The sequence below is a fragment of the Plectropomus leopardus genome, chromosome 23 (genome assembly GCF_026936395.1).
Source record: "Plectropomus leopardus strain MGB_pleo_1.0 chromosome 23, ASM2693639v1, whole genome shotgun sequence".
In the NCBI taxonomy this organism is placed as follows: Eukaryota; Metazoa; Chordata; class Actinopteri; order Perciformes; family Serranidae; genus Plectropomus; species Plectropomus leopardus.
In genome coordinates, this window is record NC_142198.1 from 20,529,727 (window position 1) to 20,547,451 (window position 17,725).

At 36.6% G+C, this 17,725-nt stretch overlaps 1 protein-coding gene across 1 annotated transcript; it reads left to right on the forward strand.

Annotated features, from left to right (window-relative positions):
* Positions 1–2,308: 2,308 nt before the first annotated feature.
* LOC121962199 (active breakpoint cluster region-related protein) lies at positions 2,309–16,375 on the forward strand. The gene is made up of 22 exons (XM_042512416.2): positions 2,309–2,467; positions 2,674–2,786; positions 3,193–3,297; positions 5,722–5,955; positions 6,824–6,931; positions 7,015–7,063; positions 7,141–7,193; positions 7,890–8,027; positions 8,120–8,241; positions 8,335–8,491; positions 9,288–9,398; positions 9,498–9,573; positions 10,508–10,603; positions 10,820–10,894; positions 11,497–11,594; positions 11,909–12,010; positions 12,970–13,136; positions 13,363–13,502; positions 13,617–13,751; positions 14,835–14,940; positions 15,047–15,188; positions 16,156–16,375. The coding sequence occupies exons 1-22, from the start codon at positions 2,416–2,418 to the stop codon at positions 16,255–16,257; spliced, it is 2,481 nt and encodes an 826-aa protein (XP_042368350.2). The 5' UTR covers positions 2,309–2,415; the 3' UTR covers positions 16,258–16,375.
* Positions 16,376–17,725: the final 1,350 nt, after the last annotated feature.

Here is a 17,725-nt window from a genome sequence, read left to right on the forward strand (position 1 = left end):
TTAGTTTAACTCCAAAACTGATGGAGAAACACATACATGCATGCAGATTATTTAATGTTTCATCAAATATGTGAACAGATCTCAAATCTCAAATGTTTGAGATATATTGAAATAGATTATTCTCAGTGCAAAACCATCACATTATTTAATTTATTTAAGATTGCTTTTGTTGGTTTTTATCATTTGTTTTGTGTTCTTTTGTTTGATTGTTATTATTATTTTTATTATTATTTTTGTTTTCTTTTGTATTATGTGCTTATTTATTTATTTAGTCATTTATTTATATTTTTTTTGTGATGTTTGCTTTTTTATTTATTTTTTCTTTGGTTTTGTGGGGTTTTTTTTGTATTTTTTGCTTTTTGAAACACTTGTTTGTAATTTTTTTTTTCATCTGACATTTGCTTTTTATTTATTTAGAAATTCATTTATATATTTTATTCATATTTTTTGTTTGCTGGCATGTTTTATTCTGTTTGGTGTTGTTCATTTTTTAAGTTTGCGCTTATATATTTCCAAATATATATACTATAACTTTATACTATAACTATGAGAAAGATCTATGGTATATGAACACGAGAAATATTGCCCGGAGAAACAATGTGAGCACAAACTGTAGGTTTGTCTCAATGGCACCACAAAACCACAACTTGACATAGTTTTTTAAACGCCTCAACAGGAAATATCTTCGCACATCAGTGGTGTGATGGTGCTGCATTTGTCACATCAGTCCACTCTGTCAAAAATAATAAATAAATAAATGAAACCGCAAAGAGAAACAGTCAACTGTAACAACAGTTAACACCCAAACACATGAACTAAAGAAGCACAAATGAAGCTGTTTACACTTTTTATACACCAGAGGGCGTTGCAACACTATAAAAAAATATATTTAAAATGTTAATAAAATGTATTTCTCATAAGTAAACCATTCTGTTAAAATCATAAATGATCTAATTAAAAGTCACAACAGTCACAGGTTCAAGTAGTACTATTAATTAGATTTCCACAGTTTAATATTACACATTATGCTTTGATATGACTGATATTGGATTTTAATTTGAAGATTTAGCCACAATATAATCACAGTGATTTTGGACCTAAATTAGCTTTTGGTGCTAAATGTTAATTCTATCAGGTTAACAAAAAAAGAGCACAAAATAAGTTGTGTTGCTGTCTTTTATACACCAGAGGACGTTGTTGCACAATATAAAAGAGGCTCCCGGTGACATGAAATTTGTTTTGTGCAATTAAACTAATCTGTTTAAATCATGAATCATAGTTCTGAAATGATTTTGGGCCCTCTAGTAAAACTATTTTGATAGAGCTGGTAAATATTAACACTTACAGGTTCAGAAAGCACCACTGATTAGATTAACACAAGTTAATACTCCTTATATTTGCTTTTACTTTGAAAATTTAGCTACAATATAATTTAAATGATTTTAGGCGAAATGTTAACACAAACAGGTTCAGCAAGTATTATTATTACTATTATTATTATTATTGTTTTAATAGGTTAATGTTATATACTATGATTTAATACTACATATAGATGCTTTTAATTTGAAAATTTAGCTTTAACTTTGATACAATTTATGTTTTACCATTGTATAACCAGAAATATGTTGGTTTTTAATTTGAAAAGTTTGTACATTGTTTTGGATTTGTAAACTGATATTGGCTGTTAGTTTGAAAATTCTGCTATTTTGATACGATTTATATTTTATGTTTGTAAAACAAAAAATGTGTACATTCGTTAAACTTGTAAACTGATTTTGGCTCTTTATTTGGAAATAAGCTATAATTTTAATATATGTTTTACATTTGTATAAGCAGGAGTATATACATTTGTTAACTTGTAAACCAATATTGGCTTTTAATTTGAAAATTCAGGCATACTTTTGATATGACTTTACATTTGTTTTACATTTGTACAACTATATAAAGATGTATTTTTTAAAAAACTTTTATACAGTTTTTGGCTTTTAATTTAAAAATTGTGCTATAATTTTGATAAGCTTTCTGTTTTATATTTGTCAAACTACATGTATTTACATTTTTTAAACTTGTAAGTTAATATTATCCAGTAAAAACATCATCCTGAACTTAAAGTGGACTGTGTTTAAAATCAAAATGTTGTATAGTAAGTACTTTAAGTTGGAAAACACAATAAATAAGCAGTAGTAAAGCTCTGATAGTAAACACACCGCAGCCATTACCATGTTGTAATCGGCACATTTACAGGAAGTGAAGTGCAGTTGTGGGAATGCATTAATAAACGTCAGGTGCTCTCATTGGCTTTTTTAGCGGACAGACAGGAAGCTGCACTTTTTTCCCTTATTGTGCATCCTTAATAGAAAGAGGAAGTGTGTTTGTAGTCCGAGTGTGTTCACATGCAGAGTTCAGCCTGCACCGATGGACGTCTACCAGGAGGCTGTGCGTTATCTGGAGTCGCAGCATGTACCGGGTGAGTTTTGCTTTGTTATATAAAGTATAAGTTAACTTATGAAGCATTAGATGATGCTAAAAAACCTAAAAAAGTCAATGCATTTTTTTGAAAATGCACCATCAAAAATTGTGATGTTAGTTGTGAGTCTTTTTGTTAATTAAGAAATATATTTGATGTTTTTACATAGTTTTAAATGCTGCAGTGTGTGTGTGTTTGTGTGTTAGTGGTAGCTGTGGCGGAGGCTGACGTCCTGGAGGAGGATGTGTTTCAGGAGGAGACAGTGTCCTGTCTGCTGTCCCCTCTCCACCCTGAGACCTTCGACTTCCCTGACACCCCCGTGAGTTTGCATTTCTGTGAAATTCTCATTTCAAAATGTTTTTATTTTAATGAAACACTGTAAAATAGAGAGGCATCCTCGGGGTTTCAGTGGTGTGCAGACGACACGTTTGCACTCCACATTCAGTAAGTTTCAAAAGTTTGTAAAAGGTCTGAGCGAGCATTTATCTTTTTATAGCTCTTAAACTATTTTGTAAGATCTGTGGATACTTGACATAACTGGGATATGTATTGCAGTTTACAACATTACAATATTTCAGGTGAGGCTCAAATTTATTTGTTTGTGGAATGAGGACTCTCAAAAGTAACTATAATTGCACTGTTTGCAGAGTCACGGACTGAATTAATTGTCGCCATGCTGATTTTGATACTGATTTTGGTGCACTTGTTAATAAATGTGATTTCAGACGTTATGCAGCCCGGAGGAAATGTTGGAGAGGAGGCTTGTGGTCCTGAAAGGCGTCCTGGAGAGTGAGGAGGTTTATCTCAGGGAGCTGGAGGCGCTGCTGATGGTAACATACACTCAGAAAAAATAGAAATCTCTTATTTTAGCATCCAAACTGATGTTATTCTCTGGGCTTTTCCATTTTGCAAAAAAGGGGAAAGACATTGTTGACATAATTATTATTACGGTTTAACTTCCTCTTCCCCTTTCTGCGGTCACCGCATAAAAATGTGAGGTGGTTTATTCATCACGTGGCCCAGTGATGGTCAACTTACGGCCCCTGATAGGGTGCAAGGTGGCCTCCCAGCCATTTTCTAATTCATCGTAAAATCTTAAAAGTACTAAAATTTGAGAAATGTCCTAAGATCCTAGAAATGTCCTAAAATGAAAGAAATGTCATAAAATCCCAAAAACTTACATAAATCTGGTAAATGTCCTTAGATCCTAGAAATGTCCTAAAATCTGAAAAATGTTAAAATTCCACAAACATCCTAAAATCCTATCAATGTATAAAAATCCTAGCATGTCCAAGAGTCCTAGAAAGGTCCTAAAATTTTAGAAATATCCTAAAATTCTTGAAAAAAAATCTGAAATCCTAGTAATGTCCTAAAATCCTTCAAACATCTTAAAATCTGAGAAATGTCCGAAATCCCTAGTAATGTCCTAAAGTCCTAAAATCTGAGAAATGTCTTAAAAGCCTAGAAATGTCCTAAAATCTCAAAAATGTCCTAAAATCCTAGAATTTTCCTTAGATCCTAGAGATGTCCTAAAATGAAACAAACGTCCTAAAATGAAAGAAACGTCCTTAGATCCTAGAAATGTCCTAAAATCCAAAAAATGTCATAAATCCCACAAACATCCTAAAATCCTAAAAATGGCCAAGAGTCCTAGAAAGGTCCTACAAGTTTAGAAACGCCTCAAAATCCAAGAAATGTTCTAAAATCCAAGAAATGTCCCTAAATCCTACAAAAATGCTAAAATCTTCTAAACGTGATGGGCCGCTGTCACTGGCCCCTGGCCTCCTGTCATTTTGCAAAAGTGGCCCCAAAGCAAAGCGATTTAAGCATCCCTGCTTGTCCCCTAAAGAAGAAATAGAAAGTGACCTTGTTTTGAGCCTGACTTGTTCTCCAAAAGTTTGTTTGTTTTTCGTGAGCGGCTTTAAATGAGCTCACGGAGGTCATTCCTCTGTTTTGAAGCCTGTTTGTTGACCGTATGTCCGTATGAGCAGCAGTCACGTGTGGTTGCCGTTGTGTCGTATAATGTGCAGAACTCACTTCAAATTTCTTCATTTTCAACTTCCGTGTTAAACCACAAGTGGATTGTTCTGCATCAGAGACGAGGTTCCCCTTTTTTCTGCTTCAAAGATGGATACCACGCTCACACCAACAGTTAATGCGAAGCTTCAGCTAACGGCCAGTTTAGCAGAGACACTGTAGACAGACGGAGACAGCCCTGCTGGGTCTCAAAGACAACAGATTAAGTTCTGTCTCATATGTTTCATCAACAAACAAACCTAAATTTAAAAAACTAAATTTAACTAACTAAAATGTATTGTTTTATTGGATGAAATGTGCCTATTTTATTATTATTATCCAGCTATTTCTTGGATGGTACCAGTAACGTCATGGAGTCCCGGCTAGGTGGACATTTCTTGAATTTTTCAGCGTTTCCAGGATCTTTGGATGTTTCTAGGATTTCAGGACACTACCAGGATTTTAGGACATGTCTGGGATATTAGGACATTTCTAGGATTTAAAAACATTTCCAGGATTTTAGGACACTACCGGGATTTTAGGATGTTTTTAGGATTTAAGGATGTTTTTAGGATTTTAGGACATCTCCGGGACCTTAGGACACTTCATTAGGGGCTTAGTTCGGACCTCTGTTGGGGGTTGTGGGGGATCATCCGTTGGCACTATTTTTAACAAGCTCTGTTTCGTAGCTGTTTTGTTTACAGTTAGTGATAGCAGAAAATGCTGACATTTCTTTCATTAATTACAGTTGACGCCTGATAAGAGTGAAAATAGACTCAAAGCAGGAAGTGATAATGCAATAACGAGTGACTGGACGCTTTTTATGTCAATTCTTTCTTTCTTTTTTTCCGGCTATTAAAAGCAGCAGCAACCCCATGTTTCCATATTCTTACATTGACTCATTTAAGCCCAGAAAACAAACATGAGTTTGAGAAATGACTCATAAAGTTGGTGTTTTATCTTGTCTCTCAGCGGTGTGGGTATGTATATTTGTTTTCTGTAGTTCAGCAGTGGTTTGAGTGTGTGTGCCAAAGTTGCTGAAACGTATACGAGTGGTGCTTTGACGGGTGTGAACTGTGCTCTCAGTTCAGTTTGTTCACACATTCTTCCTTTTCTCACCACCGCTCACTTCTCTTTTTGTATTTTCTTTAAATTGTTCTGCACACAGACCTGATCCTCTCGCCTACATCAGTCAGCTTTTACAGCTCAATTTAATTAAAACTATTATTTTGTTGCAGCCCATGAAGGCTCTGCGGGCCTCAGCCGGGACCTCCCAGCCCGTTCTGTCCAGTCAGCAGGTCCAGACCGTTTTCTACCAGGTGCCTGAGCTCAGAGACCTGCACCAGAGCTTCTGCTCCGGCCTGAAGGCCCGGCTGAGCTCGCACTGCCAGCCTGAACCCGGAGCTGGTGACGACAAAAACATGAGCTGCACGGGCTTTGAGCTGATGGTGGGGGACCTGTTTCTAAAAATGGTAAGCTCTCTTGTATGTTCACTTTTTGGGGCCTGTTCACACAAACACAGTTTGAAACGTGTTGTTATAAAATACACACTTCTTTTGCAACAAACTGGATTTTCCAACACTTTGCTCTGGTGTTGATGCAACAAAAACAGCTCTAAATGTCCCAACATTTAATTCAAATTCCCAGTTTTGACACAACAACTATGATTAAAAAAATACCCACATCTATCACAACGAACATGGCTGTAAATGTCCCAAAGTTTAATTAAAAAATATCTGGTTTTGATGCAACAAACATGGTTGGTAATGTCCCAACATGGCATTAAAAAATACTAATTTCTGTTGCAAGAAACACGGCTGATGTGTACCAACATGTCTTTAGCGAACACCCGGTTTTGTCACAATAAAAGTGGCTGGAAATGTCTCATTAAACATGTTTTTGAAGTTTGAAATTTCACAATGTTTAATTAAAATATTCTCAGTTTTATGGCAACAAAAGTGGCTGAAAACATCCCAATTAATATTAATAAAATACCCTGATCTTTTGCAACAAAAACGCCTGGAAATGTCCCAATGTTCAGTTTAAAAAAAATCTGGTTTGGATGCAACAAACATGGCTAGAAATGTCCGTTTATACACAGCTCCCGAAATCTCCCAGAGGCAGCATGCCCCACAATCCCCCTTGGGTTGGGCTGAGCCCCCATTGTTTACAATATCTGGCTACGCCCCTGAAAAAAAACTATTTTAGAGAATTCAAAAGCATGGTTGAATTTTGTGAGTCTATATGCAAGGGCAAAAAAACCCACATTCCCTCAAATTCACCACTGGGGAGAGACGTAATTAAGTGCTTTTGTATTAATCTGTTATTCTGCGTTCGCAGGTGAACCACATTGGTCTGTACGGAGGTTTCATTGGAAACTATGAGGACGCTGTTGAAATAGTCCACAAGTGCACAAACTCGGACCCTCGCTTCCGGACTCTGGCCCAGGTACCACAAACTCTGCCCTACCAGAGAATCACCTTCTGAAACTGTCCAGAGTTACCCTCACCGGTCTCACTTTGTCTCTGCAGAGCATGATGTCTCATAACGGCTCGGACAAAACCAAGTACACATTTGAAGGTACAAACTCTGAATTTTTCTGTTTTTTAAATGACTAGTTGGCCGACAGCGTCTGATTTCCGTCTTTGTTTTTACAGCTCTACTGTACAAGCCTTTGGACAGAGTAACCAAGACCACACTAGTGCTGCGTGTAAGAAACTTCCACTCATATGCTCACATCAAAAACTGAATTTTCTAAATTCCTAAAAAGAGGAGCAGATGGGTAACATATTTTAGCTAAGGGGAATCACTCTTTGAAATTCCCTTTTGAATTAGAAAAAAATGAGATAAGTGGGACATTTGGCATCTCAAGCAGTATTACAACACATAATATGAGGATAAATTAAGCTGTACTAAAAAGTTAAAATACATAATGATACAACTTGGTATTTCCATGTGAGGTTTTGTCTACTATGACTCCTAGAAATTTAACAAAAGGACTTATATCTTTTTATTTTTGTTACAAAATATCATGGAATTTCATTTTTTTATTGTGTTGAGTTTGTTCATACCAAACCATTTGAAACCATTGTGAAACTTAACATTAGCAAATAGAAAAGGCAGTAAATCTTTGCAGACCCGAGGTAGGTCATTTATGTAAATAGTAAACAAAAGAGGACCAATGATGGAGCCCTGAGGTACTCCACAAAGTAGATAAGCTCCATCCGAATCAAACCGAATAAATTAATAGAGACATACTGTTCTCTGTCCTTTCAGTAATCAAGCAGCTATTCTAAAGCAACATCATGAAAGCCATATTTTTGTAATTTTGCAAAAAGGATGCTGTGATCAAATGTCTTTGACAAATCTAAAACTACGCCTCAACAACCTGTCGGTGATTTTTTAGGACCTCCTAAAGACGACGCCAGTGGAACATGGAGACTACACATCCTTACAGGAAGCTCTGAGATTGTCCCGCAGCTTCCTGTCTGGTGTCAACGAGAGTTCACAGTGCAAACGAGAGGTCACGCTCAGTCATGGCATGGTGAGGCTGCACGAAATCTGGCCAAATGTGCACCTACTTGCTGACACCTTCACTCGTGACAACATCAGAATATGTTTGTGTGTTGACTCTAGAGGCGTCAGCTGATGCGTGACGGATTTGTGGTGGATGCGAGCGAGGGGGAACGCAACCTGCGTCACCTCTTCCTTTACACCGACCTCTTGCTGTGCACCAGATTCAAACATGCAAACAGAGGGTAAGTGCAGCCAGAGAGAGATGGGGCTTGTGGGATATGTGGTCTACATTTTAAGAGACCAGCATTTTAAAAACTCTGAATGTATTGTTCCAGGAAGCCAGACCAGTACAGATTCTGCTGGTATCTTCCTCTTGCTGGCCTCAAGCTTCGCTGGGTTGCAGATCAGGAACGTTCGCCAGACGCACACCTTCGCTTACACACCATAAGAACCAAGATGTACCTCCTCCGACAACAACTACGGCAACACGCAGTATGTTTGTGTAAAAGCACATTTCGGCCAGTTTGATGGAGAAAAGGATCTTTAAGCTACTGGTGCTCAACTTATGGCCAGCCAGCCAAATCTGGGCCAAATTCACAATAAACACAAAGTGATTAACACTGGGATTTTTAGTACACAAAAGGTGCCAGAGTGCATAAAAACAGCATCAAAATAGAGCTTGTTTACAAAAAAGTACCAGAGGAGGATCCCCCGCAACCCTGACAGAGGTCCGAGCTAAGCCCTTAACTAACTAAAATCTTAGATATATATGGGGCCACCCCTGACCTCCTGTCATTTTGCAAAAGTGGCCCCTAAACAAAGCAAGTTGAGCATCCCTGCTTCAAGACATTATAATGAAAAACTTGGAATAATGACTATATATATCTCAAATAATGACAAACTCACAAAATGCTGACTCATCTCAAAACAATGACTAGCTGCCACGCCACACTGCACGCACGACAGCTACCTGGCTGAACTGCTGCGGCTACCATGCACGCCGCTGCATCATCAGCATAACATGTAAATATTTCACAATAAAAGCCTTTTGTTAACAGCTGAAGGGATTCTGTTGACAGACTCATTGTTGGAGGAAAAAACAATACAAAGTTATTTTTGAATATGTCAGTCAATGCTTTTAGAAAAATATCTTTGTCACACTAAGTCTTTTTTTAAAATTTCTCATTATAATGACTTAAAGGATTTTTCTTTTTTCATTAAAGTGACTGAAATTGGCTTCGTTTGTTTGTGAGTCATAGAGTAAAATATAAAATGTGTTTTTGTAAAGAAAGGGTTTCGGGGTTTGGCAGCTCGGAGCAGGAAACTGGAGCAACTGGAGCTGATGCTGCTCACACACTCGCCAGTTTACACACTGGAGCTGCACAGCCCCAGCGACAAGGTACACACACGAATACACACTTCGTCATACTGTCAGTAAAGTTGCATTTTTTATAATTAAAAAAAAAAATTAAAAACAACCTGCTTTGTCTCCCTGTAGAGTCACACTCTCGTCTTCTCGTCCTTGTATGAACTTGAAGAATGGAGAGAAGCCGTTCACAAACTCACCACAGACAGTAAGTTTACCGTTTTTAGCTAATCTAAAGGCCACTTATATCAATACAAAATGTAAATGAATTGCTTGATTATGGTGGAAATATCTGCTCTTCTCTTTTTGAATAATTCCTACAAACAGATGGATTTCAGTCAAGCGAAGCAGCATATGTAGAGATGTCATCATCATGCTGTTTTTTTGAGAGGTAGAAAGTGACAGTGTGTGTTGGCAGGACGGAAGTGTGACAACAGTGTGCAAACTTGAAATGTTGTTGAAATGACCCAAACACTTTCCTCTAAGGTCACATGCAGCATTTCAGTGTGCAGAGTCGCTCTTTACTTCATTAACTAAAGGGAAACATTTGATTTGGTCAATTTTCTTAAGAAGTAGATGTTTTTATAAAATAATAAAAAGGCAACAAATGAAAGAACTAAAGAAAACACTGAAATAAATAAAACATAAAGAATGGAATAAATGAAAATAAAGAATGAAAAATGAAATGAATAAATGATAGTTAAATTAAAATAACAAATGAAATAAAATAATAATATAAAATAATAAATAAATAATATAAAATAAAGAATAAAATAAATAAAAATGAAATGAAAAATAAATAAAAATAAAAAAGAATGAAAAATAAAAAGAATGAAATAAATGGAAATAAGGAATGAAAAATAAAAATAAATAAAGTGAAAAATTATAAATTAAAAATAAAACATACAGTAAACAAATAAAAACAACTTTTAAAAAAATAAATGAGAGAAAAAATTAATCAAGTAAATAAATGAAACCTAAAGTTAAACATATAAACAAAGAACCAAATGAATAATAAAAAAGAATTGGATTAATTAATAAAACACCAAAAGACTAAAATGAAGCACCACATAAAACTTAAGGTTTATAAAGTGGATCTGTGAGCTGATTGGTTGCCTTTCTTTGCTGTGTGTCGTTGTCAGACATAGAAACGGTCCCTCCAGACCTGCTCACCCTCACCAGTGCGTGCGTGAAACTGAGAATGACCCAGCAGCCACCACTGCACAGCACAAACGCCGGTACAACCACCGTCTCTCTGCCGACCTCTGTCCTCCTTCCCTCGCCGCAGAATCACATCCTGTATCTGAAATGAGATACTCTGTGGGCTTTTGATCTTTTAATACTGGCTTTAAACCTTTTCAGCACTTCTTTTATGTCTCGTTCAGCTTTACGTTTGTTCAGGACGGTTAAATCCAGAGAGCTTCTGGATATTTATGTCTTTTGTCTCTCACCAGTTGAGGACGAGGCGTGTCTGTGTGGGACTCTGAGTGTGGCTGTCCACTCTGCCTGCGGCCTGCAGCAGCCAGCCTGTATGTTAAAAATGTGATTTTTCTTTTTTAAATTCCTCCAACAAAAGTGTTTAAACCTTCAAACCTGGAGGTAATTAGTTTCTTTTGAAGCCACTTTTTTTTGAACGCTAGTGAAAAATGTCCCAAAACTTTATTCAGGATTACTATAATTTTAAAGATTATTTTACAGAATTATTATTTTTAATCCTTTGAAGCCTGAGCAAATTGGCTCGATTTCTTTCAAAAACCCAGGGACAAGGCAATAAAAGAAGAAATGACCCCAAAATTAGCAAGAAATTAGTAAAAAAAAAAAAAAAAGAAAAGAAATTTACCTGAAAATGGCTTAAAATTTAAATTCTGTAAAATAATTTTAAATATGCAATTATCTGGTTATTTATTGTGATTTAATTTTCTAGCCTTTTTTTTAAATTTAGTTTTTGCAAATTTGGGGGTACGTCTTCTTAACTTGCTCACTATTTTCTTCCTATGTTTTATAAAATAAATCAAGCTAGATTGCTTAGGTTTTCAATTAAACAAAATCACAGATAAAAATAGCGGAAAATGCTGGTGAGCATGTCGTCTCATTAACTCGAGGTTGCTGAGATTTTGGTTCCCTCTTCCAGACGTGTATGTGTGTGTGGAGGTGGATGGTTACGAGTTTTACGATAAACAAGCCCAGACGCACTCATCAGTCTGCAGCCTCAACCCACACTGGGACCAGGTTAGAATAAAGTTCTTTTTTTTTTTAATTTTAAAATATAGAATAAAAAAAACTGATGTGAAAGGCAGATGATCTGTCCGGGGTGGTATATGACTTCTTCATGTCTAGACAGCATCCGACATGATGTCAGGCTTTAAAAGTCGGCACTGCGGCCAGAAAACTTTAAACATGATCAGCGGCAGTAAAATCTACACTAAATCCAACTGGTAGCCGAGATCAAAAGGCTTAAAATAAGACACGAATGCTCCTGTTTAAGCTTTCGGATGCTGCTGTCGCTGTCAGGGTTTAACACCGCGTTGTTTCTGTGGAAACAGGAGCTGTCGTTCCAGGTGGACGGAGCGCAGGAGCTGAGGGTGCTCTGTGTGAGTCAGTCTGACAGACAGGATCAGACTGTCCTCGGAAAAGCTGCTGTGAAGGTATGAAGACGAACTGAGCTTTAAAAAGTTGTGCTTTAACCTTTTAACAGTCGCATTAAAACATGCCTTTGCAAAAAAAGAATACAGCATTATAGACTGTAAAATATGTTAACAAAATGCATCAGTTAATAAGGAAATAAAACATTTTTCCCAGTATAATGCATTGTAAAAAGTGCAAAAGTCAAAATAATATAATAGAAATCTGAAAATAAAAGTGACTTCATTTAATAAACATATAGAAATAAATAAACAAAAATTAAAAGATACAAATAAAAATGAATCTTAGACTAAAGGATGAATTTGTTAGATTTTGGTGGTCAAAGGTCAAGGTCCCTGTGATCCCATCTGTCTTGTGAAAACAATATCCCAAGCACACCTTGAGAATTCTTTTTTGTAATTTCACACAAACGTTCAAGTGAACTCAAGGATGAGCTGATTAGATTTTGATGGTCAAAGGTCAAGGTCAGTGAACTTGCATCCTTTAATTCTCATGAATATGATGTCTCAAGGATGCTTTGAGGGATTTTCTTTTCACATTTGGCGAAACGTCCACTTGGATTTAAGGATAAACAAATTAGAGTTTAGTGGTCATAATTTAAAGGTCAAGGTCACTGTGAACTTTCATTTCATTTTTGTGAAGACGATATCTCGACCACCTTTAGGGGCTTTTTTTTTCAAATTTGTCATGGTGACCTTTTAGAACATGTTTTGGACCATAACTCAAAAATTCATATATTTTCAAATTTCACACAAGTGATTAATAGGATAAAATGATAAAGTGCTGACACCTTATATTCAAAAGGTCAATGGTCAACTTTACTTTGAAATAATATATATATTGATATATATATATATATATTACTCGTCAGGGGAGACATTTGGTCAGATACTAATCTTGAAACTGTGCTCATTGTTCACAGTCAAAATGAGTCTGTTTTATTATATTTTATTTTTGTCAGTTGGAGTCTAAAACCCTGAGTAAACGTTGGAGGAGACAAACTCTGCAGCTCGGCCAGGTGGAGGTGACGCTCTCCGTGAAGTTCTGTCCCCACCCGCTCGAACCGCCGAGCTCTACGGCTCAACAGCAGCTGCCTGTCTTCTGTGTCCCCATTCAAACCGTGGCTCAGTAAGTCCACTCAGTGCTTGAAACTGAAAGCTGCACTTAAATCTGCAGTTTTATTTCCCTTGTGTGCCGTTTTTCTTCAGCTGGTTTTAAGAAGTGAGGCGGTTTGTTGTGTGGGAGAGTCGGTTTACGAGAAGCAGAAGCGCGGCAATAATCTGAAATGAAACAAACTCATCGTATCAAACTTCTGAGATGTTTTTGATGATTTATCCTTTGAATCCCCCGTCAGGCGGGAGGGCGTGCTCGTCCCTCATGTGGTGCGCTGCTGCGTGGAAGAGTTGGAGAGGAGAGGCATGGACGAGGTCGGCATCTACAGGGTTTCAGGAACCACCAGTGACATCAGCGCGCTTAAGACTGCGTTCAACAGCAGTAAGAAAGCAGAAATACATAAAGGCAAAAAATAAAATCTTTAGAGAAGGAAGTGCACACAGAAGAAGATACAGTAATATTTATAGCAGTCGTCATGTGTCTGCCTCTGCTCAGATCTGCGTGAAGCCGTAACCAGGCTGAGGAACGCTGAAGTCAACGCCGTCTCCGGGGTCCTCAAACTTTACTTCAGAGAGCTGCCGGAGCCCCTCATACCCACTGAGCTGTTTCAGAGTCTGGCCCGGATCCTGGGTGAGACAATCACACGTCCTTCGCTTTACCAAGAGCCTTTACACACACTCAACTTATGACCTGCAGGCCAAATCCAGGCGCCCGATAGAAATCTGAAAGGGCTGAAATCCTTGAAAAGTCCAGAATTAGTGAAAAGCGCTGAAATCTGAGAATCATGCTAAAATCCTAGAAAGTAGAAACTCTAGGCCAGTGATACACAATTAACGGCCTATAGGCCAAAGCTGGCTCCTGATAGAAATCTCAGAAACGTCCCAAAATTCAAGAAACATGCTGAAATACAAGAAATGTGCTGAAATACGAGAAAAGTGTTTAAATACGAGAAAAGTGCTGAAATACGAGAAATGTGCTGAAAAACGAGAAACGAGCTGAAATCCAAGAATCGTGCTAGAATACAAGAAAAGTGCTAAAATCCTAGAAACCTCCTAAAATCCCAGAAACTAGAAACTCTACGCCAGTGATACACAATATACAACCCACAGGCCAAATCTGGCTCCCGATAGAAATCTGAGAAACGTCCTAAAATACGAGAAATATTCTGAAATACATGAAATGTGCTGAAAAACGAGAAAAGTACTGAAATACGAGAAACGTGCTGAAATCCCAGAAACGAGAAACTGCAGGCCAGTGATACACAAAATACAACCTACAGGCCAAATCTGGCTCCCGATAGAAATTTGAGAAATATGCTTAAGTCCGAGAAATATCCTAAAATTCGAGAATCGTGCTGAAAAATGAGAAAAGTTCTGAAATACAAGAAATGTGTTGAAATACAAGAAAAGTGCTGAAATCTGAGAAATGTCCTAAAATCCTAGAGACGTGCTAAAATCCTGGGAACATGTATGGCCTCCTGTCTTTTTGCAAGTGTCCCCCAAACTAAACCGGGCTGCATATCCCTGGTGAGAAATTACTTAATTTCCAGATTTTCTGACCTAAAATGTGCAGTATAAATTGAGCTACTGCAGCTCTAAATGACTCTTTTGTGGTAGAAGCTCACTCTAACTCTAAATCGAGCCTCCCGGGTTTTAAAATATCCTCTCATCCGAATGCTCTGAACTTCACGAGTGTGTTTTCTGTCCCATGAAGACATCCAGGACATGAACTCTCGGATTGTCTCCATGATGTCCCTGCTGCACTCCTGTCCTGACCCCAACCGCCACACCTTCCTGTATCTCCTGCACCACCTGCAGCGGTCTGAAAACACTCAGAAAACACACAACAGAAAAACTCAGGAGTTTATTATCTCATAGATAATAGACATTTGCTCTAATCAGCTTTTTATTATTTTTTTTCTCCAGAGTCTCTGAGAAGCAAGACGTCAACAAGATGTCTCTGCTGAACCTGGCTACAGTGTTCGGTCCGAGCCTCTTACGACCTCCTGTGGTTGGACTGGGACACGACGGCCCCACGGTGGATATTTCGCAGGAGGTGGTGGTGCAGGTGGGAATGAAGCAGCAGCACAGAAAATCACTGTTATTTAGTTGTGCAACTTTTTAAATAGCCATATTTTGAATTTTATTTATTTTATTTATTTGAGTAAAGATTTTGAAAAAAAAAACCACATAAACAGTCTCAGTTTTGAAATTAGTTTTCAGTTGTTTTATATTATTTATTCAAAAAGTGTTGTTTATTATGCAACATAACAATTTTAAAGTCCCTTTTTAAAAGCCTTGTCCACTCTGGCAGGAATAAAGTGATTATGAGTAAATACAGAATCTGTTTTTGTTGACAAAAAAGTAAAAATTAAATGTATGACATTGACTTTTTTGTTGACAAAATGGTGAAATTAAATATATATAATTTACTTTTTAATTGATCAAAAGTAGCTTAAATTAAATACTGAAAAATTACTTTTTTGTTTACCAAAATAGAAAATATCAAATGTGTAAAATACCAAATAAAAATACTGAACTAGTTATAAGATTTGTTTTTATACGTAAAATCCTTTTGGTTGCTAAAATCCAGAAATATTCTGTTAAAAAATATATATCACAGTGTAACTACAACCCCAAACATTTATAAATCAACAAATAATTACCTTTTTTGAAATGAAAACCTAAAGATAGTTAATTTATTTTAAAGCAGAAGCTTGCTTTAAAAGAATAAATCTATAAATGTTCAAATAATTAAAATAAGATAACAAACGCTAATATTAAATGTCTTCATATGATATTGAGGCTTGTGTGTAGAAAACTTGGTTTCTGCTGTGTAATTGCAGTATTATGGGAAAACTCGTATAATATAATGAAATGTAGAAAATAATCCACTTTGGTGTATAATAAGTTTTTACTTTTGAGTGGTTTTTTTTAGGCAAAGAGGGGGGTGTCACAGTGATTAACTTCCCTGAGAAACTGAGCCGCAGCGAACAGGTCAAATGACACTTTACAAACTTCTCTGTGTGTTTCAGGTCCAAGTGGTTTTCTGCTACCTGCAGTGCAACAACCTCCCCGAAGCCCGGACCTCGCTGCCACATGACGCGGACGCCGAGGATGAGACCACCCACATGTGAGACCACCATCAGTGTCACAGCGGCCAGGAGGGAACTGTAGTGTTCGGAAATGTATATCTGTGTTAAAACTGTGAGACAAGAAAAGTATTTATTCATAAAAAAATTGACTTTTTTGTCACTTTTTTGTGCCATTTTCTTTGTTACAAATTATTCTGACTTTCTGCGCAGTCTCTCTTTGTCCACCATTATCAGATTATGAAAAATAATTCACAATATTTTTGGACCTAACATATTAAAATAACATAGCATAAAGCATAAACATTTTTTTAATTTTTTTTTTATTAAACTAAAAAAATAGTAAAAAAAAGTAATTTTGCCTCACTTTGGGCAGCACTGATTATATAGGAAACACTAAAATATCAGCAATTTTACTGCATTAGTGTACTTTATTTAAAAAGTGTTACCACACAAAAAAAACCACCAAAACAACCACAACAACAAATAAATAACGGTCAACACACAGACTTCAATAACCAACTTAACCTGGATCGACATCAGTTTTCTAGCAGATTGGTCTGATTTATTTTGAAAATGGGGAAAAAATACAATGAGCAACAATTGCCATAAATTAGTAAAAAGTGACAAGAAAATTGACCAGAAAAACTGTATTTATAATTATATATTTAAATTTATGTTATAGACAAAAAAAAACAAAACTCTTTTTCAGCGCTTCTTTTCAGGTAATTTCTGGTTTGTTTTTGGCTTTTATTTTCTGTTTTTTTTAAATTTTTCGGTAATTTTCTTGTAATTTAAACTAATTTCTGGCCATTATTTTGTATAATTTCTTGCTTACTCCGATATTTTTGAAATAAATCAGGCCAATTTTCTCAGGTTTTAAAGGGTTGAATTAACATTTCGTGTCAGTAGAATAGATGAAAGAAATGCACTTTTGGTTGTTCTCCGCGGTTGATTATTACATTTTCTCAAGAAAACCAAAATAACTAACTCTTGATCTCAAACGGCATAAAAAGAAAAATTTCAAGCGTGTCCGTTTTCAGCTTCTCTTCATGATGGACACTGAATACATTATTTACAATAAAATTTAAGATAAAGGGAATAAAAATCTGAAATCTGGACACCAACATACTTTCTTAACAGACTGTTTTGGCCAGTATATATTTAGGACTTTAAAGGAAACAATTTTATATAGTGAGCTGATTATGGAAAAATGAATCATTTTCCTCACCTTTACGTCTTTGTTCCCAAAAGCAAATGTTCAGAAAACATATAAAAAATTTCAGTGACAACGCGGTTGCGTTCTCTGTATTTGCACGTTGACTGGGTGGTAATGGCCGTAATGTGAAGTTAAAATGTGGTCGAGGAAAAATCAGGGGTGCAGATGTTGTAAAAAGGTCGGGGGTCACCTCCCCGAGCCTGAAAACCAATCGGTTACGGTTCAAATCCAACTAGACAGAGTTCACCACGAAGTGTACGCCCCATAAAAGTCATTCACACACACATGCGGCCC

Excerpts from the sequence above, each read along its gene's own strand:
- LOC121962199 (XM_042512416.2), top strand. The coding sequence starts at position 2,416 with ATGGACGTCTACCAGGAGGCTGTGCGTTATCTGGAGTCGCAGCATGTA. Across the intron at positions 5,956-6,823 it reads GGGACCTGTTTCTAAAAATG|GTGAACCACATTGGTCTGTA; the intron begins GTAAGCTCTCTT and ends CTGCGTTCGCAG. Across the intron at positions 10,604-10,819 it reads ACTGCACAGCACAAACGCCG|TTGAGGACGAGGCGTGTCTG; the intron begins GTACAACCACCG and ends GTCTCTCACCAG.